This window comes from Hyperoodon ampullatus, assembly GCF_949752795.1.
Source record: "Hyperoodon ampullatus genome assembly, chromosome: 20".
In the NCBI taxonomy this organism is placed as follows: domain Eukaryota; kingdom Metazoa; phylum Chordata; class Mammalia; order Artiodactyla; family Ziphiidae; genus Hyperoodon; species Hyperoodon ampullatus.
Window position 1 is genome coordinate 22,697,521 of NC_136933.1, and position 12,345 is coordinate 22,709,865.

The 12,345-nt window shown below is 37.5% G+C and overlaps 1 protein-coding gene across 1 annotated transcript; it reads right to left on the reverse strand.

Annotated features, from left to right (window-relative positions):
- Positions 1-1,861: 1,861 nt before the first annotated feature.
- TLR3 (toll like receptor 3) lies at positions 1,862-10,880 on the reverse strand (the record flags this gene model as incomplete). Its single annotated transcript, XM_079726636.1, has 5 exons — positions 1,862-2,090; positions 2,329-4,181; positions 6,607-6,798; positions 8,309-8,760; positions 10,826-10,880. 5 exons carry the CDS (start codon positions 10,878-10,880, stop codon positions 1,862-1,864), a joined length of 2,781 nt encoding a protein of 926 aa, XP_079582762.1.
- Positions 10,881-12,345: the final 1,465 nt, after the last annotated feature.

Sequence of the window (12,345 nt, forward strand, 5' to 3'; positions counted from 1 at the left end):
TTCAGACAAGTCAGTTCACGTGTGTAAACCCAATAGGTCAGACAAACATCGTTTTCTGCACTCCCTTTGTCTTGAACCCAAGGGAGATGGACTCCTCCTGAGAACAGTTAGAGAGGATAGCCTGCAGAGTTCAGGATGCTGCTTCCTGTGTGGGTCAAACACAAGTCAAGGCTTATGCCTTTTACTAGTTTTAATTATATTCAGTTAAACAGGCCACCCCTTGTATAGCCTAACCTCATAAATATTAAGCAAGTTCTAAAAAAATGACATTTGAGCTCAATTTAAATTGTGCCCATGTAATCAACTACCTCATAAACAAATAAACAAAAGAAAGCAAAATTATTTCCTGCTCTGCTTTCCACAAACTGACAATATATTGATAAATTCATAATAATAATTATAGATTTAGAAATATTTCAGTGAGGTTGAGAATATTGATAGATAATATACACAGTGCATCAAGAAAAAACTAGTTGTGATTTTTATGATGCCAAAATAAAACAGGATTATTTCACAGTTAGAAAACAAAAAAAACTCTAAAACACACGTCTCAAGTGTGAGGGTGGTGTACAATGAGAGATTGAAAATGAGTTCTCCGTATATTCATGTTGCAGAGTCCTTCAGAACCAGCTGTACAGCGGGTATTACGTTTTTTTAGGATTATGTGAACTTAGCCCTGAGAATACGGAACTATTTAAATCAAAGTTCCAAAGTGTGACATCTCAAATGCTCCCTAAATTCAGCAGACAAATGAATGCTTCAAGTATAGAAATTATCTCAACATGATCATTTCAACTCTCCTTTATATTTGAACACCAGAAGTATAAAGGTTTTAAAAAGCTATTCATGTCTATTTCCAATAATCAGACTCTTTTTATTGTAAAACGAAAATAAAACTTAAAATAATCATAAGGACTGATTTACACACAGCCTACTTTTTTATGGTATAATAATATATACTATGGGAATGTATTACACCAGGATCATCATCAGTAATGATTTGGAAATAGTTAAGATTTTGTTTATCACTGTAATTTTCAATATCAGCAGTCAAAAAAAAAAATCCCAGTAGAACCACGTGATTTGGTCAGGGCCGTCTCCTGAGTCTGTGACCAGGGGAAGACAGTATTTTGTTTCCACAAAGCCAATCTACTAATTAACCTTTAGGAAATAAGCCTTCCTGCAATTTACTCCTTTACTTCTAAGTAAAAGAATAGTGTCTTCTAATGCCTCATATAGCAGAATTCCAAATATCAGGAAACATAAGTATTTATTAAAATATTTATTTATTAAGTAATCAAAATGAAGTGAAAACGTTTTCTGTCCTGAGTATGTATATTAAAATGGTATTTAACATTTAACAAAATCAACACTGTGACAGGCACCACTAAAATACAAAGCTTTTCAGTTGAAAAATTGCTGTAATTCAACTTTTAAAAATATGGCTGTATATTTTACTCTTTCACAACTGAAGTAGCATTGTACCCATAAAAGTTATATTTTATTCTGAGTGCATCCAGAAGAAAAATCCAAATATAATGATCACAAACACTCATATACCTCTAACTTTTCTTTAAATGAGGAATACTTTAAAACTTTGTTTTGATAGGCCTCAGTAACCCAATTGTGTATTCACTAGTAAAGGATATTCTTACCTGTTCATTTTGGGTCAAATTAACTCGATTGGTAACGAGAGGTCTGAAATAGGGAGATATATCTCTATAGAAGAGAGATACTTGTGGTATTCTTATTTATAAATATGAATGAACAGATTTACATTATTGTCAAGTAAAATGTAAATTTACCATGGGCCTTCTTTAAATTAGGAAAGTTACTCCTTTAATTTAGTCTTTAAATAAATTTAATGTACTGAATTTCTGGAACCAAGTGCTACTTGCAATTTATGATGAAAGGCATTTACCCGTTCTTTCTGAACTGGCCAGTTCAAGATGCAGTGAGATTTAAACATCCCTCTTCGCAAACAGAGCGCATGATTCAGTTTATAATCCGGAATATCCTCAAGAAAGATCAATATAATGGAATCCAGATTTTGTTCAATGGCTTGCTGAACCGCGTGGTGCACCTTGAATCTAAGTTAAAAAAAATAACGGAATTAAGGTATATATCAGTATACAGTTTTTAACAGCCCAAAGCTCTAAAATTAACTTTTCCCTTGTAATTAACTTTAATCTGTCACTAAAAATCAGGTTACGTTTCTTCTTAATTTTATTTTTAAAATACTTTGAGTTGTGAGTAATAATGCTAGTCATATTTAAAAGCTCAATTTAAAAACGAGAATACACTTCAGATTTCAGAGTGTTCACCTACCTTTTGCATAATGGATCTTTCAGTAGATTCTGTGTTATAACAAAAATAATTTTTCTGCTCCTTCTGATGCTATTAACAATTGCTTCAAGTTCAAGGACACCTGCCTCAAAATCCCTTTCTTCCAGACAAAATCTGAGTGTATGATCTTCTTCTTCCATTGGGGAGAAATGTTCCCAGACCCAATCCCTATCTTTATAGGCATGAATTATATATGCCGCATATTCAAACTGTTCTGGCCGTCTGTCTATTTCTTTGAAACCAAGAACTCGATGCACTGAAACATTCCAATAAAAAGATATCTTCCAGCCTTCAAAATGGATGAGGAGTGTAATAAAGATAAAAATCAAGAGGATACTGGTATTTATCATGAAAAGGAGTTCAAATGGGGCGCTGTCTTTGCAGGGTGATATATCAAAAAGCATCACTGGGAAACCACGATATTGAGGTGGAGTGTTGCAGAGGTAACGGCTTGATAGTTCAGAGATGTTGGTATGGGTATTATTCATCCAATTAACAAACCAGGCAATGCTTTCACATGTACAGTCAAATGGATTAAAGCTCATATCTAAATTACTCAGGTTCTTGAATGCTGGCCCAAAAACATTCTTTTCAACAGATGTTATGAGATTCTTCTGAAGGCTTAATGACTTTAGCAACACTTGATTATCAAAGACAGATGGTGGAAGGATATTTAAATTATTCAGTCCTAAATCGATGCTCTTCAATTGGCGTAAGTCCTTGAAGACTTCTGCTGGGATCTCATCAAAGCCATTAGACTCTAAGTTAAGGATGCAGAGGTGAGAAAGACCCTTCAGAAAATGAACAGGACCGCCAGGGTTTGCATGCTTCCAGAGGCGAGCTAAGTTGTTATGCTGCAAATCCAGAATTTCTAGTTTCTCAAGACCCTTCAACAGTTCCTCGTTTATGTTGGCTATGTTATTGTTGCTCAGATCCAGAATGGTCAGGTTAGAAAGAGGGTGAAAAGGGGAAGGGGTGCTCTCCACATTTTTAAGGGCCACCCTTCGGAGCATCAGTCGTTGAAGGCTTGGAACGAAGGCAAACGAGTTGCTAGTCAGCTCTAGGTATTTGTTGTAGGAAAGGTAGATTTCAACAATATTTTCTAGACCTCTCCATTCCTGGCCTGTGAGTTCTTGCCCAATTTCATTAAGGCCAAGGTCAAGTACATTTAGGTGGCCCAACCAAGAAAAAGCACCGCTCTCTATTTTTGAGATTTTGTTTTTTGTTAGGTTGAGTAGGAACAGAGGAGAACCAGCAAGTGATAAAAACGTTTCATTTGTTAAAGTTCGCAGACTTGAGAAGGAGTTGGAGAGGCTTAAATGTCTCAGCCTTGTTAATCCCGTGAAAGTATTGCTTTTTATGCCTGGAAAGTTGTTATCTTCCAGATTGAGATACTCCAAAAATTTTAGCCACTGAAAGGAAAAATCGTCAATCTTGGGAAGTGAAGCCAGGGAAATGCTTTGTTTAGTAAAAGATCGTCTCAAATTCAGGTATCTCACATTGGAAAGCCCATAAAAAGAGCGAGAAGATAGATGTTCTATATTATTATACTCCAGAAAGAGATATTCTAGATGTGGAAGCCAAGCAAAGGAATCATTACCAATCACACTTAAGCTGTTATAGGAAAGATCGAGCATTGTGAGATTTGTCTGCTTCAGCCCAACAAAAGTCTTGTTGCTGGTTGTGTACAGCTGGTTGTTGCTCAGGGACAGGTTCTGAATGCTTGTGTTTGATAATTCCAAGCAGAGCTCTTCTATGAGACTGGGGCTCAGTTTGGCATTGTTCAGAGAGAAGCCAAATAATTTTCCAATTGCATGAAAACAGCCTGGAGAGAACTAGGAGTGGGACGGGAAAAGAGGTTAATAACCAAAACACAACGAGTCTGTACGACCCTTGAAAAACAGGCGTATTCTTCCCTCAATCCCCTTTCCTCTTTCACCACCCTCTCCGGGTTTTCTCTCCACCCCTGTCTCCCAGCTCCTTCCTCTGTACCTGTATCACCCACCTCCTGCTCCAGCCCTTGCCTCCCCTGGTCACTGGCTACTACTCTGCATCCATGTATCAGCTTAGATGCCACTTCTTCAGAGGGTCTTCCCTGATCTCCCAGGCTAGGTTAAGTCTCCTGGTACTTTTACTTCATCACACTGAGTATTATTGTAATTAATAAACTATTTGTAAAGTCACCTCTGGGGCAGATCCTTTTTCTCTTTTCGTGACCACTGCTGTCAGTGAACATTCTGGAATGAATGGGTGGATTTTACTATGAAACATTGACATGCACTTTCCTTTCTATGACTCTGAGCTCCAGCGATCCTCTCTGTCTTCCCACCAAGGTTTTCTCCTGACTATTTCATTACCGTGTTTCCAGCTCCCTTCCGCTCCGCCCCCCAGTCCCTCACTAGAAGCCTTGGCTGCTATGAGACTCAGCGCTGGAGCAAGAGAGCAGAGGCAGGAGGGATCCAGAGAGGGTAGAGGTCAAGTCTCCTGGGAGAGCAAAGAGGCTCTGATTTCTACTGTGTCACTTGTGAGACGTTAGGGCCAATGGATGACATGAGAGAAATGTGGAAGAAAGCGAGTCAAAATACAAAGCAGGAAATGATTAGATTAATTATGGTAAATCTATAGGATAGGATTATTTTGCAGTCACTAAAATTAAGCTTGTGAATAATTCTTAATGACATGGAGGATATTCATGTTATGATATTACTTTTATTTTATTTTTAAAATTTTTTTTATTTTTTTGCGGTACGCGGGCCTCTCACTGTTGAGGCCTCTCCTGTTGCGGAGCACAGGCTCCGGACGCGCAGGCTCAGCGGCCATGGCTCACAGGCCCAGCCGCTCCGCAGCACGTGGGATCTTCCCGGACCGGGGCACGAACCCGTGTCCCCTGCATCGGCAGGTGGACTCTAAACCACTGTGCCACCAGGGAAGCCTGTGTTATGATATTACTTTTAAAAGGCAGGATACACCATCATCCTCAGAGAGGCAACACAGCACAGCTGCTAAGAGAGTGGGGCCCTGGTCTAACACTGCCAGAAACCCAGCTCTGTCACCAGTCCATCACCTGTGAGGCTATGGACAGGTTCCTTAATCTTTCTTCATCTCAATTTACTCTTGTGTAAAACGATGATAAGCATAAGTTGGTTACAGGACTAGACAAAATTGTATTAAAAAAGAACTTGTCACACTGTTGGCTACACAGTTAAGTACTCTATGAATTTCAGTTGCTGTTGTTTTTTCTTTTATTACACGGAGAAAAGCTGGAGACAAACATACCCAAATGTTAACATTGGTTGTCCTGGGACTATGAGCTTTTGGATAATTTTTATTTTTCTCCTCATTAGTTATATATTTTACATTTATTTATATATTTCTACAATAAATGTTCTAAACAACAAAACAAATGCTGTTCAAAAATGAACCTGAGTAGCTTGCATAAAATATTTAATTATTATTTCAGGATAATTTCATTCACAGTCTATTTTTTAATCTGAAAATTAATATAGCTTTAAAAATCTGATTTTGTTTAGAATTCCCAATATTCTTATTCTTGGCTTGTAAAGGAATAAAATACAGACATACCTGTATGCAAAACTAATTAACAAATTGAAGATCATGGACCCAAAAAGAGAAGGTTAGGTTTACTCCATTATATAGGAAGGTGTTTGTAAAAATATAATGCTAGTTATTGTTTATCGAGCACTTACCTATAATGCCAGGCACTGTGCTAAATTCTTTGCCACAGAAGCCTATGGGGAAGTGTTATTATTATACCAATTTTAAAACTAGGGAACTGGAGCAGAGAGAACTTGAATAATTTGCCCGATTGCACAATTATTAACAGATAAAGGCCAGACAGGGAGTCAGCTAACCCAACTCTAAAGCCTGTGCTCTTAACCATCATACTATTTAAATTCTTCCAGGGATTTTGTGTAATAGATAGTATTATTTCCGCTTTACAGGCAAGGAAACTAGACCCAGAGAGGTTAAGTTCCCCAAGGCCAAAGTCCTGGTCTGTAATGGATCAAGGATTTTAACCCACTTCTGTTTGACAGCAGAGCTCCAGCTCCAAATTGCTACCAAACTCCCTTTCTTGTGAGGATGACATCAAAGGCCCTAAGCAGTAAGTGTGAAGGATTTCTAGAAGACGTGACAAAGGTTATCACCTCTTTCTCTAACTCTACCTTTAGATTCTTACCCACGTGACACAATTAGGGACTGCCCACACTTAAAAGTACAACACAAGATTTTTTATCTTACCTCTTTTATTTGATTTGATGACAACTCTAATCTTTTTAAAGAAGAGTTGCCAAGGAAATCAAGTTCTTCACATCTTAGTGCAGAAATTTTATTATTTGATAGTAGAAGCTCTTGGAGATTTTCCAGTTGCAGCTGAGTTCCTAATTTAGTAGATGATAAACCATTATGAGCTAGGTCTAATTTGATTAAATTCTGAGGGGAAAAAATATGTATATAAGTTACAGTCTTGCCATGAAAAATAGTTCTTTTAAATGTACATGAATCTTAGAAATAACTGGACAGCAAAATGTCGCATCTTTATTATTCTATAGAAAACTGACGGTAGGAGTAATAAAAAATCTTGGTTGTGATCAAAAATACCACTGCTACAAAGACTAATTTCTTAATTCAAAGAATCACTTTATTTCTCTTACCAAAATAAAATGACTTCAGCTTACTTATTCGTGATGTAAGGAATATTCATATAAGCAATTTTTATTTATTTATAATAAGCATTTATTTATGATGTAAGAAATAATCATGTGGCTTATCAAACATAGTGTCATGCATCAACCTTGAAACTAAACAACAAAAAAAATGATGAAGAAATATTTTCTTAAGAAGCATGAGGAGAATGTTGCTGTTCATGAAATTTTTAAAAGATTTTCATATTGAGAAAGATTGGTAGTTATGTAAATTTTGCATCATGACTAGTACAGAATATTATTTTTTTGTTTTGTCTGTGCTGTAGGATGTTTTGTCACTTTGTGCTACCTTTGAACATGTAAACTTCCACTCTGGTAAAATGTAAGGAAAAACTGATATATGTTAGGGCAATATCTTATGTAATGACTGTCAAAGAGCTTAAGACTTCTATTTATGTTTTAAAAATAAGAATAACATTTTGCCAGCAATTAACCAGATTTTGAGGTCTTTGTGCCCAAAGACATCATTTCATCTACATCAGAATCTAAGAAGGCACAAGAAAGAATTTCAAATCCCTAGCTAGCAAGCAAATCATTTTATAAATGTTTCTAAGAATATTTAAATTTGTATATTATTCTTGGTATTTGAGGTCGAAGAATGCTCAGTTTTTTATAAGCCCACAAAATGAAGAAAACAGAGTTCTGAAAATAGCTTTGATATAAGAAAAGCACTTAATAATTGCCTCAGATTTAAAGATACCAGCATATTTTTTCACAGATTTAAATTCAAGCAAAGTACTGACAAGATAAAGGTGGTAGCTACTGAAAAGCAATACTGTAGAAGATTTCTTAAATCAAAAGTATGTAGTTTTTAGCTGAACAGCTGGCTTTATCATGCAACAATTTGTTAATTTTATTTAAATTAGAATTTGGACTCGACATATTTTTTCATTATTGCAGGTACTAAATTAGCAGTGTGGAGAGTTTATTTGCCATTCTTCATGGGATATTCTGATTCCTCTCTGGTCTCTACCTCTTGAATCTAAGTTCTATTTCTAGTGGAAGGATGCAACAGAGGAGAGTTCTTTAAAATTATGGTATTTGCTCTCTTGAAAATATTTCCAATCATAATGGCCATATTTGTGTGTGGAGCCCCCCTTCCCATTTGGGTAGATCAGATTTCTTATTCTTCACCTTGATATTTAGATATGAAGTCTAAAGATGCATAAATGACTTGAAAACAATATTCGATAACATATTTTTCATTTCTTACCTGGAAATATTCATTTCCATCTTACCTTCAGGTTTTTAAAGGGATTACTTTGAATTTTCTGGATTGAGTTGGACATTAGATGGAGTTCAGTCAAATTCATGCAGAAGATAAAGGTTTTATCAGAAAGCTGAGAGAGCTCATTGTGTTGGAGGTTCAAAATTTCCAACAAAGGGAGACTTCGGCACAATTCTGGCTCCAGCTTTGAGATGGAGTTAAATCCTCCATCCAAGATAGTAAGTTTGCTGTATCTTGTAAAATTGGCAGGTGGTAATCTTCTGAGTTGATTATGGGTAAGATTCAACACTGTTATGTTTGTTGGGAGGTCATCAGGTATTTGAGTCAACTTCAGATGACTGCAGTCAGCTATTTCATGTCTAACGGTACATTTGTTGGTAGAAGATGTACACAGTATCCAAAAGGGCAACAGTCCCAAAAAGGAGTAGATACGGTAAAGCAAATACCTGCTCATGATTTTGCCTTATAAAAGAAAAGCATACAAAGTAATGGGCAGCATTAACAACATGTGCTTCCATATGCATTGGTTTATTACTTGTAATATATGTAACAAATGTGACTATGTATGTAATATTTGTAACAAATGTGATCTCATTACTTGTAACATTTATACAAGTACGTATTATACAAGTAATACATCAAATGGAAATAATTCAATCAGCACAAAAAAGGATCAAAAAACAAACTCGCTCCTCGCTTTTCACCTCCACCCCAGCTGCAACGTTCCAAGGTAAACCTCTTGACCGTTTCTACTTTTAATTCTCATGGTCACTTCCACAAACCTAAATAATATGCTTATGTTTCTACTTCTTCATTTCTGGACTTTAAGTAGTTTCTTCCTACCAAAAAGATGAGGAACTTAATTATACTGTTTCCTCATCCTCTTCACATTTTTCCTTAGTTATTTTTAAATTTCATTTAATCTATTGTTACAATCTATTGTTAATCTATTGTTCTTTATAGTTCTAAAGACTATTCTGAAAACTCTCTTTCCAGTACCATAAGGGTACTACCTCTATTTACCAACTCACAGGCATAGTCCCCGAAATATATTCTCCTCCTTGCCTAGGTGACATTTAACTCTTCTGGAAGGGCTGTAGCTAGAGATAAGAATTACTGAGAAGGATTAAGCCATTTACAAAACATGTAAGGACTGAAAGACATTCCCAGATATGAAGATACACTTCACCTGATGGAAGAGACTCACCAAATGCCAGGCAGGATGAGTGAAAAAGGAAAAAGACACAGACTCTTCTGAAACGTCAGAATTGTGACCATCCACCAAAAAAATCCTAAAACCTTTTAAGGAGAACATATGATCAATTACTTCCAGAGGAAAGAGATCCTGATTGCCACAAAACTTTTCATCAGCAACATAAGCCACTAGAAAACAATAGTGCTAAGCTTTCAAAACGTGCAGGGGGAATAATTTTGAACCCCAAATTTCATATGAGGCTGAACAATGAAAGATAAGGGGAAGAAGCGTTTTGAGATATGCACAGACTCAGTAAGTTTATAAGTAGGCAATCTGCATGAAAAAGTTATTCTAGAATGTGCTACAGTAAAACAAACAAAAAAAAGTGAGAGAATGAAATTGGAGTGAAGAGTTGATGTTTCATGAGACGTAACAGAAACAAAGGAAGTTAAAAAGAGATGAAAAGTAGATTCACTGGGCCTTGCAATTTTGGAAAACCTAGGATTACACATTTCTTTGTCCAAATAAAAGACAATATTGCATCATGTTTGGGACCTGGCATCTGCCGCCAGGGTGCTTAATCATTATTTGCAGTTTGGCTTGTACAGTTTGGTTTGTAAATTCACAATATGTTTTCCCCTAAATTTATGCAGGCACATCTGTCTGCAGACACACACTAACACATAATCCTACTGTAAAGTTGGGAGCCAACTTCCTGAAACCAGTACCGCCCGAGGCCACCCAGCCCATATTTGCTCATTTCTGACCTTCCTACACATCTGAAGATCTTTCCATGTCTCATCGTCTTCTGTTTTCCTTTATGAGGCCAGAGAAAGCCATTTTCTTACTCCTAGGAATACCTGAAGTGTTTTCTCCTTGTCAAGCCCATTATAAAATGCCAGCCCCTGTCTCCTCTCCAGCCAAGAAAACTGAGAAAAGGAGATAAACTCTTTAAAGCTCACAGGCCTCTGCATCTTTGAGACAAAGATGTGATTTTTTAAAAAAGGCTGTTGCCGAATGATTTCCATCGCTTCCCTAATGTGCTTTCCCAGTTAGAGAACACTACAAAGGAAAAAAAAAATACTGCATAAAATGTTTTATCATGTTAATGAGAAACTGTTGCTGTTCCTTGTCCTCTGAGTTGTGATACAAGTCTCCTCACACCTATATCCTCTCCCCTTTTTCTACTCTCCATGTGGAATGATTCTGACTCGATCTCAAGCACCAGATCCAAGAAAGATCAAAGAATGCTAAAGCCAACAAGCATTCTAGCTGTACCCAACATGAGACATCCTATCCCAGGAAGAATTTAAAATACACACCTTCACTTACTCTGATGGCAGCTGACCGTTCCTTTTTTCATTAGTCCATATCCAGTCGTTTTCATCTGGGAAGTGAGGAAGTTTGTTGCAATCTGGAAAGTGAAACTAAAGTTAAAAAAAAAAAAACAAAAAAAAAACCTTTTCTCCTTGGTACATTCTAAGAAGGGCAAAGGAAAAAAATCACAATCTCAGCAAGAGGTATTTTAAATTGTTTCTTAAAAATGTCTTGTTTTTTCTTCTTCTGCACAGTCCCTTGGGTTTTAAGAGGGTCACAGATTTAGCAACAGAGAAAGTTGAAAGAATTAAGACCTCGCCCGTTGATGTGGGCAGGGCTCTAGTGGTTAATGAATATCTAACTGAAAGCGAATTCCTCTATTTTTTTTTTCCAACCAAAGCCTGACTCATGGCTGTCAGAATCAGTTAGAGGGACAGAAAAAAAACTCAGTCCCGAATCAAAGCTAAGCACTTTCACTTCTCTTATCTCACTTTATCTTCTTAGCAACTTTGTAAGACAAAAAATGCAGAAATTAACCTTTTGATCAAAGAGACCAGGTTTCACAGCAGAGAAAGAGCTGGCCTTGGCAAAGCCAGGAGCCGGTCCTAACACATGCTGTTCCACTTTACATGGTCGGAATCTGTAAGGGAAAAAATTGATAAGCCTGGAGAGAGTTCAGATTCACTATTTAGTTATCAATTAGCTTTACTGACTTCAACTAGTGTAAGGAACATGCTTGTCAAAAAAGTAACACATTTTGGGCTTCCCTGGTGGCGCAGTGGTTGAGAGTCTGCCTGCTGATGCAGGGGACACGGGTTCGTGCCCCGGTCCGGGAAGATCCCACATGCCGCAGAGCGGCTGGGCCCGTGAGCCATGGCCGCTGAGCCTGCACGTCCGGAGCCTGTGCTCTGCAATGGGAGAGGCCACAACAGTGAGAGGCCCGTGTACTGCAAAAAAAAAAAAAAAAAAAGTAACACGTTTTCATTGTTGATATAACATCATAGGATAACTATAATGTTATACAGTAAAATATAGCAATTGGCAGGAACTGTAGAGATCACTGAATCCAGCTCCCTGTTTGAGAAGTGAGGAAAACAAAACAGAGCTAGGTGAGGGATTTGCCTGAGGACATACCGCAAGTTGCCTTAATGCTTTATACAAGTAAAGTAAGAAAACAGCCTGGAACAGTTCAAACATGTCATTAGCTTGACGTGACTGCAGAATTGAGAGCAAGAAGTTCGCTGGTATCAGGGTGCAAAATGCCCTTTCCTGGGCTCCAGCCTTAGCTGGACCACCTTGTGGTTACACTTTTCTGATTCTGCCATCACATCTATGATATAATGGCATAAGCAGGCAAACGACTGTCCCCCACATCTACCCACTGGGATGTGCAGTAAAACGTTACTACTATTCAAAAGGTTTCTTCTCGGGCTTCCCTGGTGGCGCAGTGGTTGAGAGTCCACCTGCCGATGCAGGGGACATGGGTTTGTGCCCCAGTCCGGGAAGATCCCACATGCCACGGAGCGGCTGGGCCC